The sequence below is a fragment of the Lutra lutra genome, chromosome 12 (assembly GCF_902655055.1).
Source record: "Lutra lutra chromosome 12, mLutLut1.2, whole genome shotgun sequence".
NCBI lineage: Eukaryota > Metazoa > Chordata > Mammalia > Carnivora > Mustelidae > Lutra > Lutra lutra.
Genome location: NC_062289.1, coordinates 46,675,874 through 46,694,421, shown reverse-complemented (window position 1 = coordinate 46,694,421; position 18,548 = coordinate 46,675,874). Strand labels below are relative to the sequence as shown.

The following is an 18,548-nucleotide window of genomic DNA, read 5'->3' as shown; positions in this document are numbered from 1 at the left end:
TAGCAACTCACCACCCTGTAAAGGACGCATCCTACGTAGAGTAATGTGGGGGGGGGAATTAAGTGCAGTCGTGCAAACATGTAAAAATTCAACATCTTAAGTTTTATTCTGTTGAATTTCACGTTTGAAAACAGGCTACGTGTGGCAGAGCCCTTGTGTGCACACAACTATATCCAAATTATTACGCTCTGCCCCGCTTGTGAGACAGACTGAATGGCTGCGTAGGGCCTAGGAAATCGTTGATCTCTTTTAATTCACCTTCTGCACAAAAGAGGCCCCACTGTTTCCACATCCCAAATACATCCCTTCATTTATAATTTTTACACTTCTCCACAGGGACAAACTGACAGCTTTAATTACCATCAATGACCATCAAGGACGCAGTGGAAATTCTTGGAGATATTCTCCCATGGATTATGTTCTTGACATTTTATTTACAATTTTTGGCAAATAAATCCTGGAACCACAGAATTAGATGATTATATATTCATTATCAATTACACAACTAAGGCAAAACCATTTATCTAACAGTTGTGGTTCCACAAGACATCCAAAGGTAACAATGTTTGCTACAGAGACAAATAATGCTAATTTTTTTCTTGGATTATATTCATGTCAAAATGCTAATTTCTAAAACCTCAAATTAATTAAGGACCAGGTAATTTGCAAGTATAGTTCTAGCTAGTACGTGACATCCTCCACTTCGGTTGTACTTGTAAAACACAGAGTGAATGCACCCATTTGTTTTCTATTTCTAACACCTTCACCCTTCAGGAACTTTTCATTCATAATCGGTAGCTTTCTTGTAATGTACAAGTTATTAAAGCAGGCTGAGAATAAAAACACCAATTTCAAAACGCACATCAAAAATACATAAAAATATTTCTTAAGTTACCCCTTCAACATTCCAACTATTTAATTTTAGTAAATTAATATAGGTAATAGCTTATTCACAGTGGGAAAACATAACTCATTAGTACAGTCTTTTTATAAATCCCAAATATAGTGCACAAAAGCATTCAATGAGCGTGAAGAAAATGGACCAAAAATGATTAGTTTACATTCATGTTTTGACAGAGAATTTCACAAACAAATATATCAAGAAGAGAACGGTAGACTACGTACTAATACCGGAAGTTCTGTGTGAAAATAACAAAGCTTTCAGAGCAGGTAATAGCTTCACTGACCCCTCCTCCAAACCCAGAGAAAGGAGCTCACTCGGCCAAGGCTCAGAGGTTGGAACCAATTAGGGACGATTGCTTTTTCTCTGGTAAATGTATAGAATTTAGTCATGGCCCAGCCAGACCATGAAAACGACACACTCAACCCCACCACTTCATCTCAACTGAGAGGAGCACAGATTAGCGAGCTTTTTCACATGATGTAGCATTTGGCAGTCAAGAAGAGTGGTCTCTGCAATACAGGGTACAAATCCCAGGACAGAGAAGATACTCTGAATATTTAGAAACCAATCAGGACACCAGCCAGAAACAAAGCAGACCTTCTTGGGAGCAGGAAGATATTTAGTAACCCCCATCAGCCTGGGTCCCCTTGCTTTTCCAGTCCCTTCCCATGCCTCAAAATAATGCAGGTCTACCGAGCCCAGTAAAAGAGACTTTGGGATCATATTAGGTAATGTAAGTTAGTATAATTTGCACAAATCCTCAAATTTTGACAAGTGGTTTTTTAAGTCTTCTGCGAGGAAAACTGCAGGACATTGATAGTGGAGCACAAGTAATCATCAGGAAAATGGCAAATCTGGCCACGGCCACTCCTAGTAAAAGCTGTTTGTCAGCCACTGCATAAAGGAGGGAAACGATTTAATCAGACCTGACCCCAAACTGGTGCAACAAAACTGACATTATCAGGAAAGTTATTTGAAATATGGGCTTAGATCCACCATGGATGACGATGATGAACGTCATTGAAAAGTGTAACAACAACGCGCATTCGATCTTTGGTGGCTGTGGAAGACAGAGTCATTAAAATGAATTGTTAAAAAAGTGAATCTGGACCAGGACTTCAAAACAACATAAATTTATTTTAAATACCTGTGTATTTCATCTTGACCTCAGTTTTCGATTTCTGCTTTGGTGAATGTTGTACATACGTGCATCTATTGAGATGTGCTGATAAATACGTATGACAAAGATGCAGATTCATTTTTTCTTATCAAAGTTTGGAAAACACTAGTCTAAAAAACAAGAAGTGTGTGGAACAGGGGCCGGGAATGGAATTGGTGGAGGCCGTGAAACCGCATTTATGGGGCTTGGGGATTTGGAGGGAAAAAATAGGCTAAAAAAACAAACAAAACAAGAAAAAAAAATAATAAGGGCACCCTGGTGGCTCAGTCGGTTAAGTGTCTGCTTGTGGATCAGTCATGATCTCAGGATCCTGGGATGGAGCCCCTGCACTGGGTTCCCTGCTCAGCAGGGAGTCTGCTTCTCCCTCTTCCTTTGTGCACGTGCTCTCTCTCTCTCTCTCCAACAAATAAATAAAATCTTAAAAAAAAAACAAATCTAGAAAAAAAATTTAAGGTAGGACACAAGGAATTGATCAAAATAGAGGGAAATAAAAAAATAAAACACATAATGCCTTAAGCCTAATTATATAGAAATAGATAGCTAATTAACACATAAATGATTAATAACAAAGTATGAATAATGAATTAATATAAAAATTAACACAGAAATATGCAAATAAAAGTTATAAGCCTTAAATGGAATTAATATAAACTAAAAAGTTAAAATACCACATTTATTTCATGTACTTTATTTCAACTAATGCTTTAGAAAGGAAAAAAAAAAGTCTTAAAAACAGTTTCAATATGCTTCCATGAAAATAGTGCTTCATTCCATAAAATACTCAGTTTCCTTAATACCCTTTGCCAACAGAACTAGCTGTTAGCGTACTGGTTTTTAGATGCAACCAGCCAGTCTTTAATTTACCACAACCATATAACACATGTACAATCACTTTCACTTCTTAAAAAAAAAATTCTTTGGAAAAAAAAAATCCAGATGTTGAAAAGTCTTCAGTTCACAAAACCTATTGAAGCTTCCAAGAAGTCTCATAACTTTTAAAATCAAATTAAGTGAACACATCATTTTATCGGATGCGCAGCATCTACTTCTCAATTAAGTTCATTTTCCTCAAAAACGTGAGCCTGTACAGTAATAATAATATTTGTAAAGGAGCCACAAATATGCTAGGGTTTTAAAAATCTGGTCTACAAACACGGTCCCCCAAAGTCTGACAGCCTTGCTGTTAAACGCATCTCTACTCACTCATTTTACCAATGGTATGGTGGGCCAGAGGGTTAAGAACTAATACAATGTTATTCAGGTTTTTCTGCATTTATACCCAGGCAATTCGCTTTAATGATGTGAAAGAACACTTAACAGACAACTCAAGTTTGCAAATTAGCAGGAGAGAAGAGAAAAATGACTCAGAACAACAAGCATACAGTATTACCAAATCACTTTACACATTTATCCTGTTAAGTGTAGCTTAGTTTTGATGATTTACAATGCTAGTTCGTACTCAGTTTTGTAAGCATAATAAAGTCTCCGTAATCTCAGCCTTCCCCATAGCACCCTGCTATTAAATCTTTGTTGAGAAGTGTGATGAGACCCCTCTGGCTTCCAGCCCTCCCCACCCCCTAAGGGAATTGGCAAGAAATGATAGGGTTTGTGGATTAGTAAAATGAGAGGTTCTCTGTGCTTTTCCTTCTTTAAATATATATTTTGATAATCTGTCTTCTGCATCAGAGAGTCCCAACAGCATTAGACTGTTGATTTCCCTCCCTTCCCAGCCTCCAGGAAAAGGAAAGCAAGGCTGAGGCAGGACAGGTGGTTTCCATCTACTGCTACAATTGAAAAGTGGGATTTAATTTTTTTTTTCTTTCCCCCTTCCCTGTATTCCTTCAAGCAGGGATGATCCATAACTTACTTACACATGTTGGATTGCATACGAGAAGAAAATTGCACCATGAGACAAAAAAGAAAGAACTCTTCCTGATGCGTGCCACTTTGTCCCTACCTATCCTTATGGAATGTTTTGTTTCCTAGATCAGGGTGCTTGTCCAGAAGAGTGCCCATATTCCAGAACACCTCTCAGGATGAACTCCATGAATTATGTGTATGATCCCTTAGATCTCTAGGTCCCCAGTGGCTGAGTTCAGTCGAGGTCACTAAAATCTACTCATGAACTGATCTGGGGCATACTTAATCCACATGATGACTTTCAAATCTGGGTCTAGAATTGGTCACCTCGTTCCCTATTTGAACTTCATCTTCTAAGTCTCGGTCTACTCTGGGGTCACTTGGTAAAGCTATAGCAGGGTTTCAAGACTTCTACTGTAGAATGAATCAGTTTTCATCTAGGCAGGCTCCCCAAGGAATATGCCTCACCCTTGGGGATGAAAGTCACCAAACGAACAAATTTCAACTTACCAGGAAACCCTCAGTTATATGATGGAAAGAATCTGAAATCACATATCTACCAGTTCTCTGACAATTGAACTCCCCTCAGTAACTCCGGCAGGTGTCATACCACAGAATACCTCAGTTTTCTATTCTTTTACGAATCAACAAGTTTTAAGATTTCTTTCTCTCCTAAGTCTACTCTACAGTTAATCTTTCAGTACACATTACTCAGAATCTCCTCTTTCTTCATGTGAATTGTTGACCAAAAAGTCTTCAGGTTTATGGGGTCGCTGGGGTGACCCACACATGGAAGTAAAGACGTCAAGTTTAATAGAAGGGGAGGAAAGGAGCAAGGGAAAAATGGAGGAAGCGAAGGGAGACTATAAACCAAGGAGAAAGGAAGCAGAGAAATACAGAAAATCAAAAGATGAAGAGTCTTTCAGAAAGGACAGGAATCTGAGGGAATGAACAAGGATACAAATGGGGATAGATGAAGTTAAAAGACAAAGAGAGTGAAAAAGAACAATGAGAGAAAGAGTACATTAAGAGGGGAAGAGAAAACTAGAAATATCCTCGTTGCCAAAGGAGGACACTTTCTCCTCCTTTGTTTTTCCCTACCCCGATGGACAAACAAAACAAACAAACAAACAAAAACAGCAGGAAAAGAGTTAACTCAAAAGCAGGAAACATGAATGGGAAGACTTGGACCTCCCAACTTACATTAAAATGATTTAATCAAAGAAGAAGGTAAAAGCATCATATTACTTTTTTTAATTAAAATACTTCCAAGGATCTTTAATCTTTTTCAGATTAGTCTGAAGGGTACCCTTCACCAACTCAAGTTTCAACTTCAACACCTTTAACAAATGTGAATGATTGCTGATTTTGTTCACCCCCCCTTTTCTCTCTCTCTGAGCTCTACTTTTGCTTTTCCACGTCAGTCTTCCACCCTCCCAGAGAAATCATCCTGAAATAACAGCAAACAGGACCAAGTCTTACCAGATTCACCTTTCCTGAAATGTCTTTCGTTGTCACAAATAAGCCTGTTTTCCTACCTTTGATTAAAAGGTTGTGGTATGTGAACACAAACTAGATTCCCTACTTTTAGAAAGCTTAAGATCAGAATAAACCAATATTTTATTAGGGTGAGTTTTTTTCACTTTTGAAGAAAAACCATATTTAACCCATAAATATCTTCACCATACCACATGCTGAAAATCCAGTATTTTCTGCACTGATATTAAAGTTGTATAATATGTAAAGGAATACATATTGTATAATATATAAAGTAAAGGAATAGTATCTTTTGCTTCTATTCTATTTCATAAAGCTGAACGTAAGGATGACTATGTGGCAGAAACTCAATAAAAAATAAACACTAAACAGAACTGAAGGCTTGTTTAACAGCCCACTCTCACCTAAGGTAAGATTTCTTGCTGGCATAGTATACACCAGCCATGTCAGTCAAGTCCCTATGTCTTTCCTCAAACAGTAGTGATGATTCTACATCAGTAAACCTTCTTTTAAAACACCAATATTCCACTGAAAACAGAATCATACTAATTGTCTGCATTTAATGGGACTTTCCAAAAATTATGCATTCTAAGGGATAAAAAAATGCACTAAGTGAAGTCAATTAAATGTATATGAGCTAGAAAATGCACATAAATCCACAAAGAACACCAATACACACCCAACAGAATGCTAAAATTAAAAAGACTCCAACACACATGTGAGCAAGGTAGCACAACTGGAACTCTCAGACATGGCTAGTACGAGTGTAAAATGGAGCAACCACTTTGGGAAAAGGTTCAAAAGTGCTTTATATAGTTCAAGGTATCTCACCACCCCTCTCCCATAACTCAGCAATTCTATCCCTACTTATTAAATCAAGAAAAATAAAACAGAAAGACCTATATAGGGAGGTTCACAACTTTATTCATAAAAACCAAAAGCTAAAAATAACCAAAATGTCTCCCAATGGGAGAACAGAAACAAATTATGACACATTCACATTATGGAACACTACTCAGCAATAAAAAAGAACACATTATTCATCTATACAACATGGATGACTCTCACAGGCATTATACTGAACAAAAGAAGCTGGACTCCAAAACAGAGTATCTACTGCATGATTCCACTCACAAGATGTTCTCAAACTAATCTGTGGTTTAAACAACTTAAAAGTTAGTGACTTCTGGTGGAGCATTATTGATCAGAAAGGGGTACGAGAGAAATTTCTAGGATGCAGGAAATTATCTCAAGAGGGATGTGGGTCATGTGGGTATATGTGTTTTGTCAAAATTCATCAAATTGTACACTTATGATTTATAAATTTCACTGTATGTAGATGTTACATTAAAATTATAGCATTAGTAAGCAGCTGTGAAACTAGTTAGTTGGTCTGCTTGTCTTGATGATATGAGTAAGCAACTCAGAAATGGCTTAAGGCATATTCTAGTCAATATATTAAGGATGATGAAGCTAGGTTTCTCACTGCCAAAGACTGTAGTAATGAATATGGAGAGAAAGTTGGGGATGAACCTGAAGTGCTGGATTGAAATAGAAGCATCAACATGAACACATGGTTCTCATGAGTATATTATATTAAATTTACATATACACTTCCTAATTCTGTCTGTTGGAAGGCTCTATATATACCTACAGCAATGAGCACCCCTAGCGCCCATATCGTGGTTTCTAAACACATTTCTTCTTAAAAGAATGAGAGCTCCTTGGAGGGAAAAGGCTAATTATGGGACGAGAATATGATGAGCCTGGGGCATTTGTGTTCAGCCAAAACTAAGGTAAGTCCTCAAATAATGATGGAGACATATGAAACCAACAAAAGATCCAATTTGAAGGGATTCCCACTGGCTAAATCTCAGGCATCAAAATAATGACAGTAATGAATTTTGACACTGAATAAAGTAAAATCCAAAAGCCCAAAGTGATACAAATAAACAAAAAAGTGAACGAATAAGAAAGGAAATTGTGGTAGAAGGCTAATAACGACAAAAATTACAGACAATGGATTTTTATGAGGATGAGATATTTATATGGTGTCAAAGCATCTTCCCACAAATTATTTATTACTTACGAAGGGAAGACAGTAACTTTACGCTGGAGAAAGTTGGTGGGAACCACCTTAAAGAAGTATTCCATGTTAACATCATCAACATGAGGACAAATCAGCATCACATGCCTCCAGACCTAATGCACGGAGTAGAGCACAACATTATTTGGGTGGTGTCCCTGCCACAGAATGATGTAACTCGAATGTAATCAGAAAGCCCAAATCCCAAATACAGAGAGGCACTCTATAAAGTAGCTGACAGATACTCTTCAAAAATGTCATGGTCAAGAAAGACCAAGAAAGGCTGAGGGATCATTCCAGGTGAAAGGAAACAAAAGAGATGTGACAAATAAATGTTACACATGATCCCAAATCCTAGACAAGAAAAAAAGCTCTAAAGGACATTACTGAAATAACCATTCACATTTAAATATCAATCATGGATTAGATAATAGTTTTCTTACAGTGTTAAATGTTAACTTTTCTGAGTTCAAGAAGTATGCTGTGGTCACGTGAGAGAATATTTGTTCTTAGGAAATACGTAAGATATATTTAAAAGGGTTGATGTCACCAGTCTTTTCTCAGGTGATTAAGAAAAAAATCAGTGAAAGAAAAAGATAATAATAGAGTACATGGGATGAAATATAAATAATCATTGAGTCAGTGAATTAAGTAAATAGTGCTGGGCATTCTATGGATTGTTTTTATAATTTTTCGTAATTTTGGTACTATAACAAGATAAAAGTTACCAAAAATCCTAAAAACCACAGAAAATATGTATTACGGCCAATATTTATATATGTAACATCAATGGTCAAACTTAAGTTCCAACCAAGGGAAATGGGTTTTCTGAAAGAAAGAAGATTCTAAGGCCTAAACTTAGTCACTGTAGTCCCTTCGTAAAGAGCCACAGTGCACTTTTTTTTTTTAAGATCTATTTATTTATTTGAGAGACAGAGATCACAAGTAGGCAGAGAGGCAGGCAGAGAGAGATGTGGGGAAGCAAGCTCCCCGCTAGGCAGAGAGCCCAATGCGGGGCCTGATCCCAGGACCCTGAGATCATGACCAGAGCCGAAGGCAGAGGCTTTAACCCACTGAGCCACCCAGGCGCCCCGACAGTGCACTTTAATAAAGAAGTCTATTTCATTGGACTTAATCCAACATTCCCACCAATATATGTTCAGAAACCCTGACTAAAATGGAACACCTTTTAAAATCTTACAAAAATATCAATATTCTATAGAAAACAGTTGGAGAATCACTTTTTACTAAATAAACTTCCTATACATGGGTAATGGAAGAAAGATTCGTGCTGGGAAACTAAGAGAAGGAGAGAAAGAAAGAGAGAGTTACAGAAACACACACACACACACAGCCAGAGAATGTCAGCTTCAAATAGAAGGAGAAAAATGACAGGAATCTAAAAAAATGTATCTACCTAAAATGTCCCACTCAGCCTGATATAGTCTGTTCTTGTAGGCTATGTTTCTAAGGAAGGTAGAAATTTGGCAAACTGATTGTTAGTTTTATTCAACCATTAAACTGAACACGTCAAGTCACGCTTCTTGTTATTTTAAATCGGATCCATCCCATGAACTGCATAGCAGAATAGCGGCCATACCTTTGTGGGAATCTACTGTGGGCCAGGCTCAGGGACTACAATGACAAATAAGACACAGTTTCTGCCATCCGTGAGCTCGGAGTCTAAAGAGGGATAGTGGGAAGTGAACACATGGAGTGGAAACTGTTAAGATGTAATGGGTGGGGGGTACTTTGTGGGAACACAAAAAGGCACCAAACTCAGGCACAGAGGCATCAAGCAAAGTTCCCCTGAGGAAGTGATATTTACATCAAAATAAGTTAATACACACTACATTTCTTTGAAAAAATATTCAAAAGTTTCTTCTTTTTTTTTTTTTTTAACTTTATTATAACCATCATGTTAGATTCTGGATTCAAGAAGGAAGGAAGGGAGGAAGGAAAAATACCCACTAGCTATGAAAACCAGGTACAATTCATACTCTACGGACCGTGACGCTGAGTTTGCCACAAACCGCCATCTTAGAATTCTTCCTAAAGCACTTCTAGACGTACCTATGTGTTCCGGTGTGGGAGTAAAACAATGGGGAGAGAGAGAAAGAAAAAGTACAAACTGAAAAAATCAGAAGTAGAACAGTGTGCGAAGACAAGAAGTGATAAGTATTGTTTACCTGTCAACTGACATTGATTAATCTTGTGTTCGGTGATGTCGCTCAGTGACTCAAACACCTGGAGGCAGCTGTCACAGCTGTGCACAGCCTCGTCTTCCAGCTCCTCTCCGTCTTCCGGCCTCTTCTTACAGTCTAGTGCCTCTCCATCTTCAGCCTTGTCTTCAAGTTTACAGTTGGGGTCTGAAAGAAAATCAGGACTGTAAGTATGGGATTTAAAGACAGGTTCTTTTCAAGTAACGTTTAATCTTCTTGCTACCAAAAACAGAAGCACCATTTTCCTCCAAGCTGCAGAAGGAGGGCTTAGGGCAGATTTTATTCTGCAGGAACCCAAAGTGAGTCTTCCCTAAGAGGTGTCGCTTCAGGATGGCTGAAGCTTTGCCTTTCCTCCACCACGCAGGCCTCTTCTTATCGCTTCCTTCAAATAACTCACCTGTCCACCTTTCAGGTGAACTTTGCCATTTTTCAGAGCCTTTTAGGCGCTATTGCTTAAAAGGTAGAGATAAATCACTTTTAAAATTAAAGTCTCCGATGTAAAGGGAAAAAACCACTGTGCTTAAGAATGAATTCCCTTTCTGCTAAATATACTGTTTCACGGGAAATTACCCGAATTAGCCAAAAGTCTAGAATAAGCTAAGCTAATTACCATAGGCACGAAATTGACCTTTACTTACAAACCGGTCAAAACACACAGTTACCCCATTATTTGTTAGACAGCGATAGCAAAATAAGCTCTACCATGCAGCAAACCATTCTTACAAACATGGATTCAAGTGTAAATATATTGGCATGTCTCCTGTTTTCAAACAAGCAATCACCCAAAAAAAGCAATACATACAAGGAGCAATTATAAATTACAATCAAGTCAATGACTTACACCAGCATTACCAATGTCAAAAAGCTAAGGTGGCAGGAAAACTACAAATAGTTCTAGCCTACCCCTAAGAATCATACACAAATAGCAACAGGGAGTAAGAGAGTAAAACACACGTAACATTTTTACTTAGAGCTCTATACATACTTTAAATACTTTTTGACTCTATGTGCTGTCTTTGACTCAACTTAGAGACGTGCCCCCAAACATCTTGATGGCACCTCTCTTCTTCACAGGAAAGCAAAGGTGGGGAAGGAAGAGAAAGAGAGAATATGCCTCTTTAGGGGAAATTGGGTAATATAATCGGTGACATAATTTATGGGACATTAATTTCTAACAGCGAAAAGTCCTCCTATGTCAGAAATATAAAAATTATGTCTCAAAATATAGTCAATAAAATGGTTATAAAAGAGTTGTATCAAGATACCTAACAAATATGTAACGCAGTATCTGTAGTCAATTTTTTTTTCATATGGGGAGATAAAATTTGAAATGTTAAAATCAAGAATTCACAGAATCAAAATTAGCCCAGATTTCTGAGAAAAGTCTGTAAGTGCCACCACACCACCATCCTCCCGTCTGGAAATGCTCTCTGCTGCGCAGCGTGTAACACGCATCGACAAACCCTACTCCTTACAAGTCACTATGGTCCCCTTTTGGCTGGCAGTTGTTCTAAAGCCTTTCTTCACGTCTGCAATAAATTTAACTCTATCACCACCCTTCAGATGATTCACGTATGCCAAAATCAACTTCCACTTCAACATATATAATAATCTCTTGGGTTCATGAACAAAGCAGAGTTCTCATCTCAAAGAACGAGTATTCTGTTTGTTTGTTGATTCGTTTTTAAAGAACATAGTGTTTAAGTGAATTGGTAATTTGGGTTGATTTGCCATCTGGAAAATTATTATCTCCATGCTCTACACAGTGCCCGTTTCAATAGACTGGGGGTTTGGCTGCTCATTCCCGGGGGAGTGATCACAGGATCTTTTCTGTGTGTCTTGTACTTTGCTCAGCATAGCACTGTGGCCAGGTGAGGGCTTAGTAAATATTATTTAGTGATGATAAAAAGGGAGAAGAGTGAGGGGGAAACAGAAGGTACATAAAAAGTCCTTCAACTGGTATTTTTGCTATAAACAGGAACAGATCGTGTACCACCGAATTAAAAAGTACCTACATGCCTACATTTCCCAAAATTGGCATGATGATCCCATCACATTTGACTTTGCTGGTTTCAGACGTTTCATGTAGAGCTACAGACACAACAAACAGGCAGTGGTTCAAAGATCTCCAACAAACTAAAACTATGTGCTAAAATACTGCCAAATTAGAAAGAAAGTCCAGAAAATAAATAACCATCCCAATTCCGGCAGACTGGCCCTCACACCACTAAGCACTTGTTGGAAGGCAGTCGGCACATGCTGAATATTCTCCCTTGTTTAGCATGAGATTCCAGTTTCTCATAAAACTGATAGCACTGAGGGAAATGTGGGGGCTAGGTCTGAATTTTAATAGGATTATTTAAATGCTATGCATCAAGTTTGCAGGCCTGTTTGTTTTTAAATAAGAAGACACTCTGAATACTTTCAGTAGCACGCAGAGAAAAATGGTAAAAAAAAAAAACTCACCTCCCTTATTATTCAAGAATATGGACACTTTACACGAATCCAGTATCAAAAATATCAAACAAATAGGAACGCACGCATGATGCTTGAACTCTTCAAAGCTAAAGGATGACTCCAGTCTGTGCTTCTGACACTGTGGCTAGTTATTAAAATAAGGGTCATTTTAAGACTAATAAAAAATGTTTTTGCTTCCACTTCTGCATTTACAGATAGAACCCTTTAGGGACTGAAGTCAGTCAAGCTTATTCACTTCTGCTGCAACTTTAGGATGCAGGCTCCAGCCAACTGGCGAATTTGTTTTTAGGTCACCACTTAAGAGGGACCCTCTGGGGGGGTGGGGTGGGATTATAGCCTATGATGCCTTGGCGGAACGAGTGCTAGGATCTCAGTCTCTCTCTCTCTCTCTCTCTGCGAGTAGGTTTTTCTTCCCAACCTCCACTCCCATGAAGAATTATTTCTCGCCCATTCAAAAGATGTTTATTTGTGTTAGGGGGCTCCGTTCCTAAAGTCAGTTGATGTAAGGAAGATTCTGGAAAGCTTACATGGTCGACTATTTCTTTCCCACAGGTGGCTACACTTCAATAATTGCACATGGCCTTAGTTATGTAGTTTTTATAAAGTCCTTTGAGATCCAATCATAAAAAATAATTGTATTACTCCGCGAGCCACTCAAGTCTCTGACTTCAACCTAAGGGGTTATAAATACAAGGTTCATGCCTGTAAGAACTACCCTTCTCCCAACACCACTTCAAGAAAGACAACTGTTCTTCCAACTCAATTGTTGTGCTCCCAACTCCCCTGAGGGGCAGTAATTTTTAAATATCCACAGATCCCCTGCACTAGAACTGCAAACCCCATCCCAGCTGCAGGCAGGACTCTCTGTCCTTTGACCTAAAGGATGCCACTCAGACCTGTGACGTCCATCACTACTGAGCTCAAGGCACCACCTACTTTCCAGCTCATCCCTTCTAAAGGTTGCTGTGAAGCCCTGCATGGATAGTGTTCTAACCTGGATAAAAGACTTAATTTTGGAACAAAGACACAATTATTATTACAAAAAATAAATGGCAGCTCTCTGTTTCCAATTTTGTTAACTTTACTTATAAATGGAAACTCAAAAGAAGTATGTTTTTCCCCTTATTATGCTCTCTGGCAGGTGGTGCTTTCCTTCTCATCCTCCCCTTCATAGGGTTGTTATTGCTATAACTTGGTTTAATAAAATTTCAACTTTGGGGAAAATGAAAAATTGCACTGGCTTAAAAGTGTTGGAGGCAATAAACCCATGGACTTCAATTAATTTCAAGTGCGGGATCAGTTTAAGGCCAACCAGCAGAAATTCTATTCTGTCCATGTAAAAATGAGGTTTCACCACATTTACTTTTTATAACCTATATAAAAGTCAAGTCAAAGTAATGAATATCTAAAAGCCATCTCAGTGGACTGGCAAAGACTATCTGTATTCTTGAAACTCATCTTACATATTTCTCTCTGTGCAACAAGGATCCCATGCCTGATCAAAGCTAAAATGTCAAACCACTGAGAAAACAGCCCAATTTCCAACCCATTTCACTGCCTAGAAATGGACCTCCTTCCAAGCCACTTTTGCATGGAAAAGCACTGGCAAAAGAAAGAAAAACTAAGAGATCATGTGGTTATAATTATTACCAGGCAAGGAATATTTCTGCAGCTCAGTGGTAAAGTAAAATTCTGTCGCTCCCTTCTCCCACTAGTGTCCATCGCAAAACAACTGCCTCATTAAATCTTTGCAGTAAGATTAATATGCCGTAGCTGCACGACATTTATAACTTGGTACTCTATAAAAAGCACATTGAATGGTAAGAGCCAGAGCCTAGATACAAAGTATTACTATAAAAACTTCTGGCAGCCAGTACACAGTGCAGGCCCTCGGTCCTTCTTGCAGGAGATATAAAGGAGGCTTTTCCTGATGAATTCCAAGCACGAAGCTCTACCTTACCAACCCGAGTCAGTTTTTACGAGAGTGGCAGAAACACAGGATTCTGAAGATGATGTAAATATGAATGCAAGATGATTACTTAACAACGAAGATTGGCAAGAGATGAATGAACCCAAAATACTCCACTTATACATGCACGCAAACTTAAAACATGACCATTTCCTAACAGTCTGCTCTCTGGTCATAGCCAGCTTTTCACCAAATTAAACAACCATGGCATGAATTACTCAATCTTAAATCAAGCCGCACGACGCCAGTAAGTTCAAGAAATCGCCAACTAAAAAGTGCATACTGCCTAAAAAAAAAACCCAAAAAACAGAAACAGACACTTCTTGGCTGCACTGGGATGACCGTGACCTCCTGGATCTTAATTACCCAAAACTATGAAAAAAAGTAAACGTTCAAGAAAAAGTGGGCCCAACACTACACTACTAGTGGGCTAGTAAAAATACACTGTTTTTGTCACTTGAGAAAGCTGCCTCTGTTTTCTTCTAAGGATTTTGTCTAAAACTTAAAAGAGCATTATAACTTGGTGTCTCATTCTCAGAAACTCTGTGATGAATAAGTAAACAAATAATTGATACAAATGCAACTCCCATTCAAGTCCCCCAAATCACTACAAATGATGGACCCCAGGTTGACAGCCGTCTTGTATCAAATAATCATCAACCATCTAATGTTGTTTTTAGAGTTCACATCTGTACGTACAGCTAGCGCTAGGGTTTACTGGCATGGTTGGAAGCCCCATGCCGAAAAAGAAAAACCAAATGTTCTCTGTTTAAGGCAAACCATGTCCAGAATCATTCCTCCAGTATAAGCAGATTCAAACTACATTCACTGAAGTATCTTGACACTTTTTAAGAACAGAGGAAAAGTTACCTTCAGGCTACAAAGAGTTAAACAGGGAGCAGAAAGCCTTCCTAGTTTTCAAAAACCAAAGGGCGGGATCATTATTTTGTGCTTTCTGGGCTCTAGCTATGCATTCTAACTTGAAATCCCATAAGATGAAAACAGATTTAGGGAGAATAAATCGCACACTGTTATAAAATGGCAAGCAGGCTGTAATGAAGGAATGTAGCATTGCCAGACTGTGCAGCCGTCTGGCCCACCCCCGCCTGCTGGTCTGCTGCCTCGTTTTTTTGGTTTTTTTTTTTCTACTGTCAAGAAAAGGTAAACAAACAAAACAAAACAAAAACAAAAGAAACCAGTGCGGTAGCCAAGGATGCACACCCAAAACCCAGTCCTCAGCCTGGCAGGACAGCGCCGGCCAGCACCAGTGCCTGTCAGGCACCAACAGATCTGAAGAGCTCACGCGGCCAAGGAGAAAAATGTGCTTCTTACTTTTCCTGCAACATTTATTTGCAACCACTCTATTCTCTGAAAGTTATTAAACTGTCTTACATTAAAAAAAAAAAAACCCTATGTATGTACTTGCTCTTTCCTTTGTCTATAAAATCTTCCCAGACAGAAAAAAATGATCTCTCTATTAAACAAAATCACGCTGTTGAATTTAGAATTTCCGCGGTGTTGCTTGACTGTTCTACAGGTCTATCGAGGTCCTTGAAGACCAAAGAGAAATATCACAGATGCACTATAATCAAGAAGAACATGCCAAACATGAATTTATTACAACTCTTCTATCTACAATGGAATCCCTTGCAGGAAAATGCTAAGTGGGGGAAAATTCACCTTGGGAGAGGTTAAAAACAACAACAACAACAACACACACACACACACACACACACACACAGAACCATATACACACTCCTTGGAACCAAAAAAAACTTTCTCCCCTTCGGATCAGAATCCTACTCCAATTTCCACTTCTTCCTCCACTTCACCCCTCTTTATCCTGAACATACAATTTAGATTAAAGCAATTTGAGCACTACAACTTTCATAAAGAGTGTTTATCAATGCACTCCTGCCTTAAAGTCATTCAACTTTCAAAGTGAATTACAATGGCTGCCTTGTCACACCTTCAGCAAACGACGGTTTACTAAGCGCTGATGCTCAGCGAGTGGCATTTGGCTAAGGCCCTGGAGATGTAAAGCCTAAGACCTGGTCCTTGTCCCAAGGAGCCTGCAAGCTGCCTCAGAGCTTCCCAACTGGCAGGTCAAGAGCGGGTCTGGTCAGGTGTTGCGGGATTCTTTCATTCAGCCCTGGAAGCGGTCATATACAGCTTGGGATGATGGCACTGTGGTCCTCTTGCCTTCCCATTTACCCGAGTGCGTCATTCGAAACTTAGCATTTTTCTGCATCTGCCTTGATGTGAGAGGGCTGGCAAGCATGAGTGCAGGCGTGGGGGAGGGAGGATTTACAGATGAGTAAATCGATGAGTGCAGAAGGTGGGGTAAGTACTCAGAGAGGCCCACAGACCAGGGCATTTAAATCACATAGGGCAGAGCAGGAAATTTTTACCTAAAGAAGAGCAGCTTGGACTAAGTTTTAAAAGATGGGTAGCCCTGAGGACAAGTAGAAAATGGCTCTCCAAACAAAGGAAACATTGGTAAAGGCACACAGAGGCATAAAACCACATGATGCCTTCCAGGAAGTACAAGTTTTTCTGTGCTACTGAAATGAGGGGTGCTGCACAGAGTGGGGGTAGGGGGGAGCCTTGGCAGAGAAGAGGATGGAAAAGCAGCTAGATCACGAAGGAACTACTGTGAGCTAAATGTTCACATGCTAACCTCAGAACCAGGGGAAGTCACGGGAGGACTGAAGGAGAGGGGGGCTGATCTCACTTCCGTTTTAGAAAGATAACCCCACTGGAAATGCAGAGGAAAGGTTGTTAGGGTACCTGATCTGGAAGCAGGGAAACCAGTCTGGAGGCTATGACCTGAGGCAGGAAAGGAGGGAATAGAGTGCAAACAGTCAATGGCAGGGGGAAAAAAAGGCACAGGAGTCACTACAGAGACAGGACTGTACACTGTGTGTAGCCATAAGAAAGCGGGGAGCTGGCTGATGACTTCCAGGTACAGGCTGCAGGAGAGCCATTCCTGGAGATGGTCTTGGTTTTAAAACAGGTGTATTAATCGAGGTTAATGGCTTACTTTTTCTCACTGTGTTCACACCCACAGTTTGTCTTTTATCCATAATCCCACCAAAGCCAAAACTGGAGAGAGACTGGCCAAAAATATCACAATCCCACCAGCTAACTTTTTAATCCAGTGCAAGAGATTTGCAGGGGCCCCCATGACACCTGTGGGGATTTAGACCTTCGGTGGGATTCCCTTTACTTTAGTCGCATCTCGAACATACACACAGCCAAGGGAAAACAAATCCAAAATTTGACTAAAAATAAAAACAGCGATTGACTCTAACGTCTCTTTTTTCAGAAATACTGTAAAACGTTTCTTCGGACAACTATAATCACAAATGAAACATACTTGAACCTAGGAGCTAGACATTTGGATGTTTGGGAAAGGGTCTGCTTACTTCCTTTTTAAATGTAGCAAATAAATAAGCTGTCGCATTCACTCCACCCCAGCCAAAGAAAACCTGAGGCAAAAAGCCTTTGTATTCCAGACATCATACTCCCTGATACTTCTACCAACTGTTCTTATTACTTTAGCTATTTTAGATAACACCAATCCAATTGTAACAGTATTTCTGAATTCCACACTTAAAGTTAAAGGTCTCAACAATTACTGAAACCCTGGCTTAGGGAGAAAGTGTTTTGTTTTGAACAAGAAACACTCGCTTGTCGCAATGTAGCAGTGTTCATCTTTACGTCTTGAGAGGATAATTCACAAAATTCACATTCACAAAAATCAATCCAATACTATCACTCAATTCTCTTGATTAGTGACTTTGCTTTTTCTTTTCTTTTTCTTTTTTTTAATTTGGGAAGGTCCTCTTCTAAATTTTAAATGTTGTATTTGAAAGACCAGGACAACTGGATTTGTCTCAAGATTGTGAATTAAAGACAAAATTTGGGAACTTTAATAATATGTCCTATTAAATGCACTCATATCACCCAGGAATATGAAAATTTTGTTGTTGCTGTTGTTTTTCTCTTTTCCCTTTAGCAGCTCTTATTGGTTCTCAAATTGGGGAATCCAACTGTAATCACAATAAAGTAGAAAATGCTTTGAAAACAAATTATTTAAGATTTTTTTAAAATTTTCTTTTTAAATTTTCTTTCTTAGTTGAAAGTGGAAGGCCCCCTTTCTAAGAAGTGATCCCATTCAGGAAGATAAGAAAGAGGTTTCTAAACCACTGTGTTGGTACCATGATGGCTCAGGAAAAGAACAAAAAGGAGAGAGAAAAATCCTACCAAATAGATACATGTTTGTATAATGAAAGATCAGAGCAAAATGTGGGGCTATGATTTATGACTTATGAGCTATTACAAAATAC

At 38.9% G+C, this 18,548-nt stretch overlaps 1 protein-coding gene across 3 annotated transcripts in view; it reads right to left on the bottom strand.

The window, feature by feature from the left end:
* ZNF521 (zinc finger protein 521) overlaps positions 1–18,548 on the bottom strand; it is a 285,149-nt gene that overhangs the window by 246,235 nt on the left and 20,366 nt on the right. For all 3 annotated transcript variants that reach the window (XM_047698079.1, XM_047698077.1, XM_047698078.1), the window contains one exon: positions 9,717–9,896. Coding sequence is in view for 2 of the 3 variants with exons in the window: in XM_047698077.1 (XP_047554033.1) it covers positions 9,717–9,896 (180 nt within the window). In the remaining variant the exon portion in view is untranslated. The remainder of the gene's footprint in view (positions 1–9,716; positions 9,897–18,548) is intronic.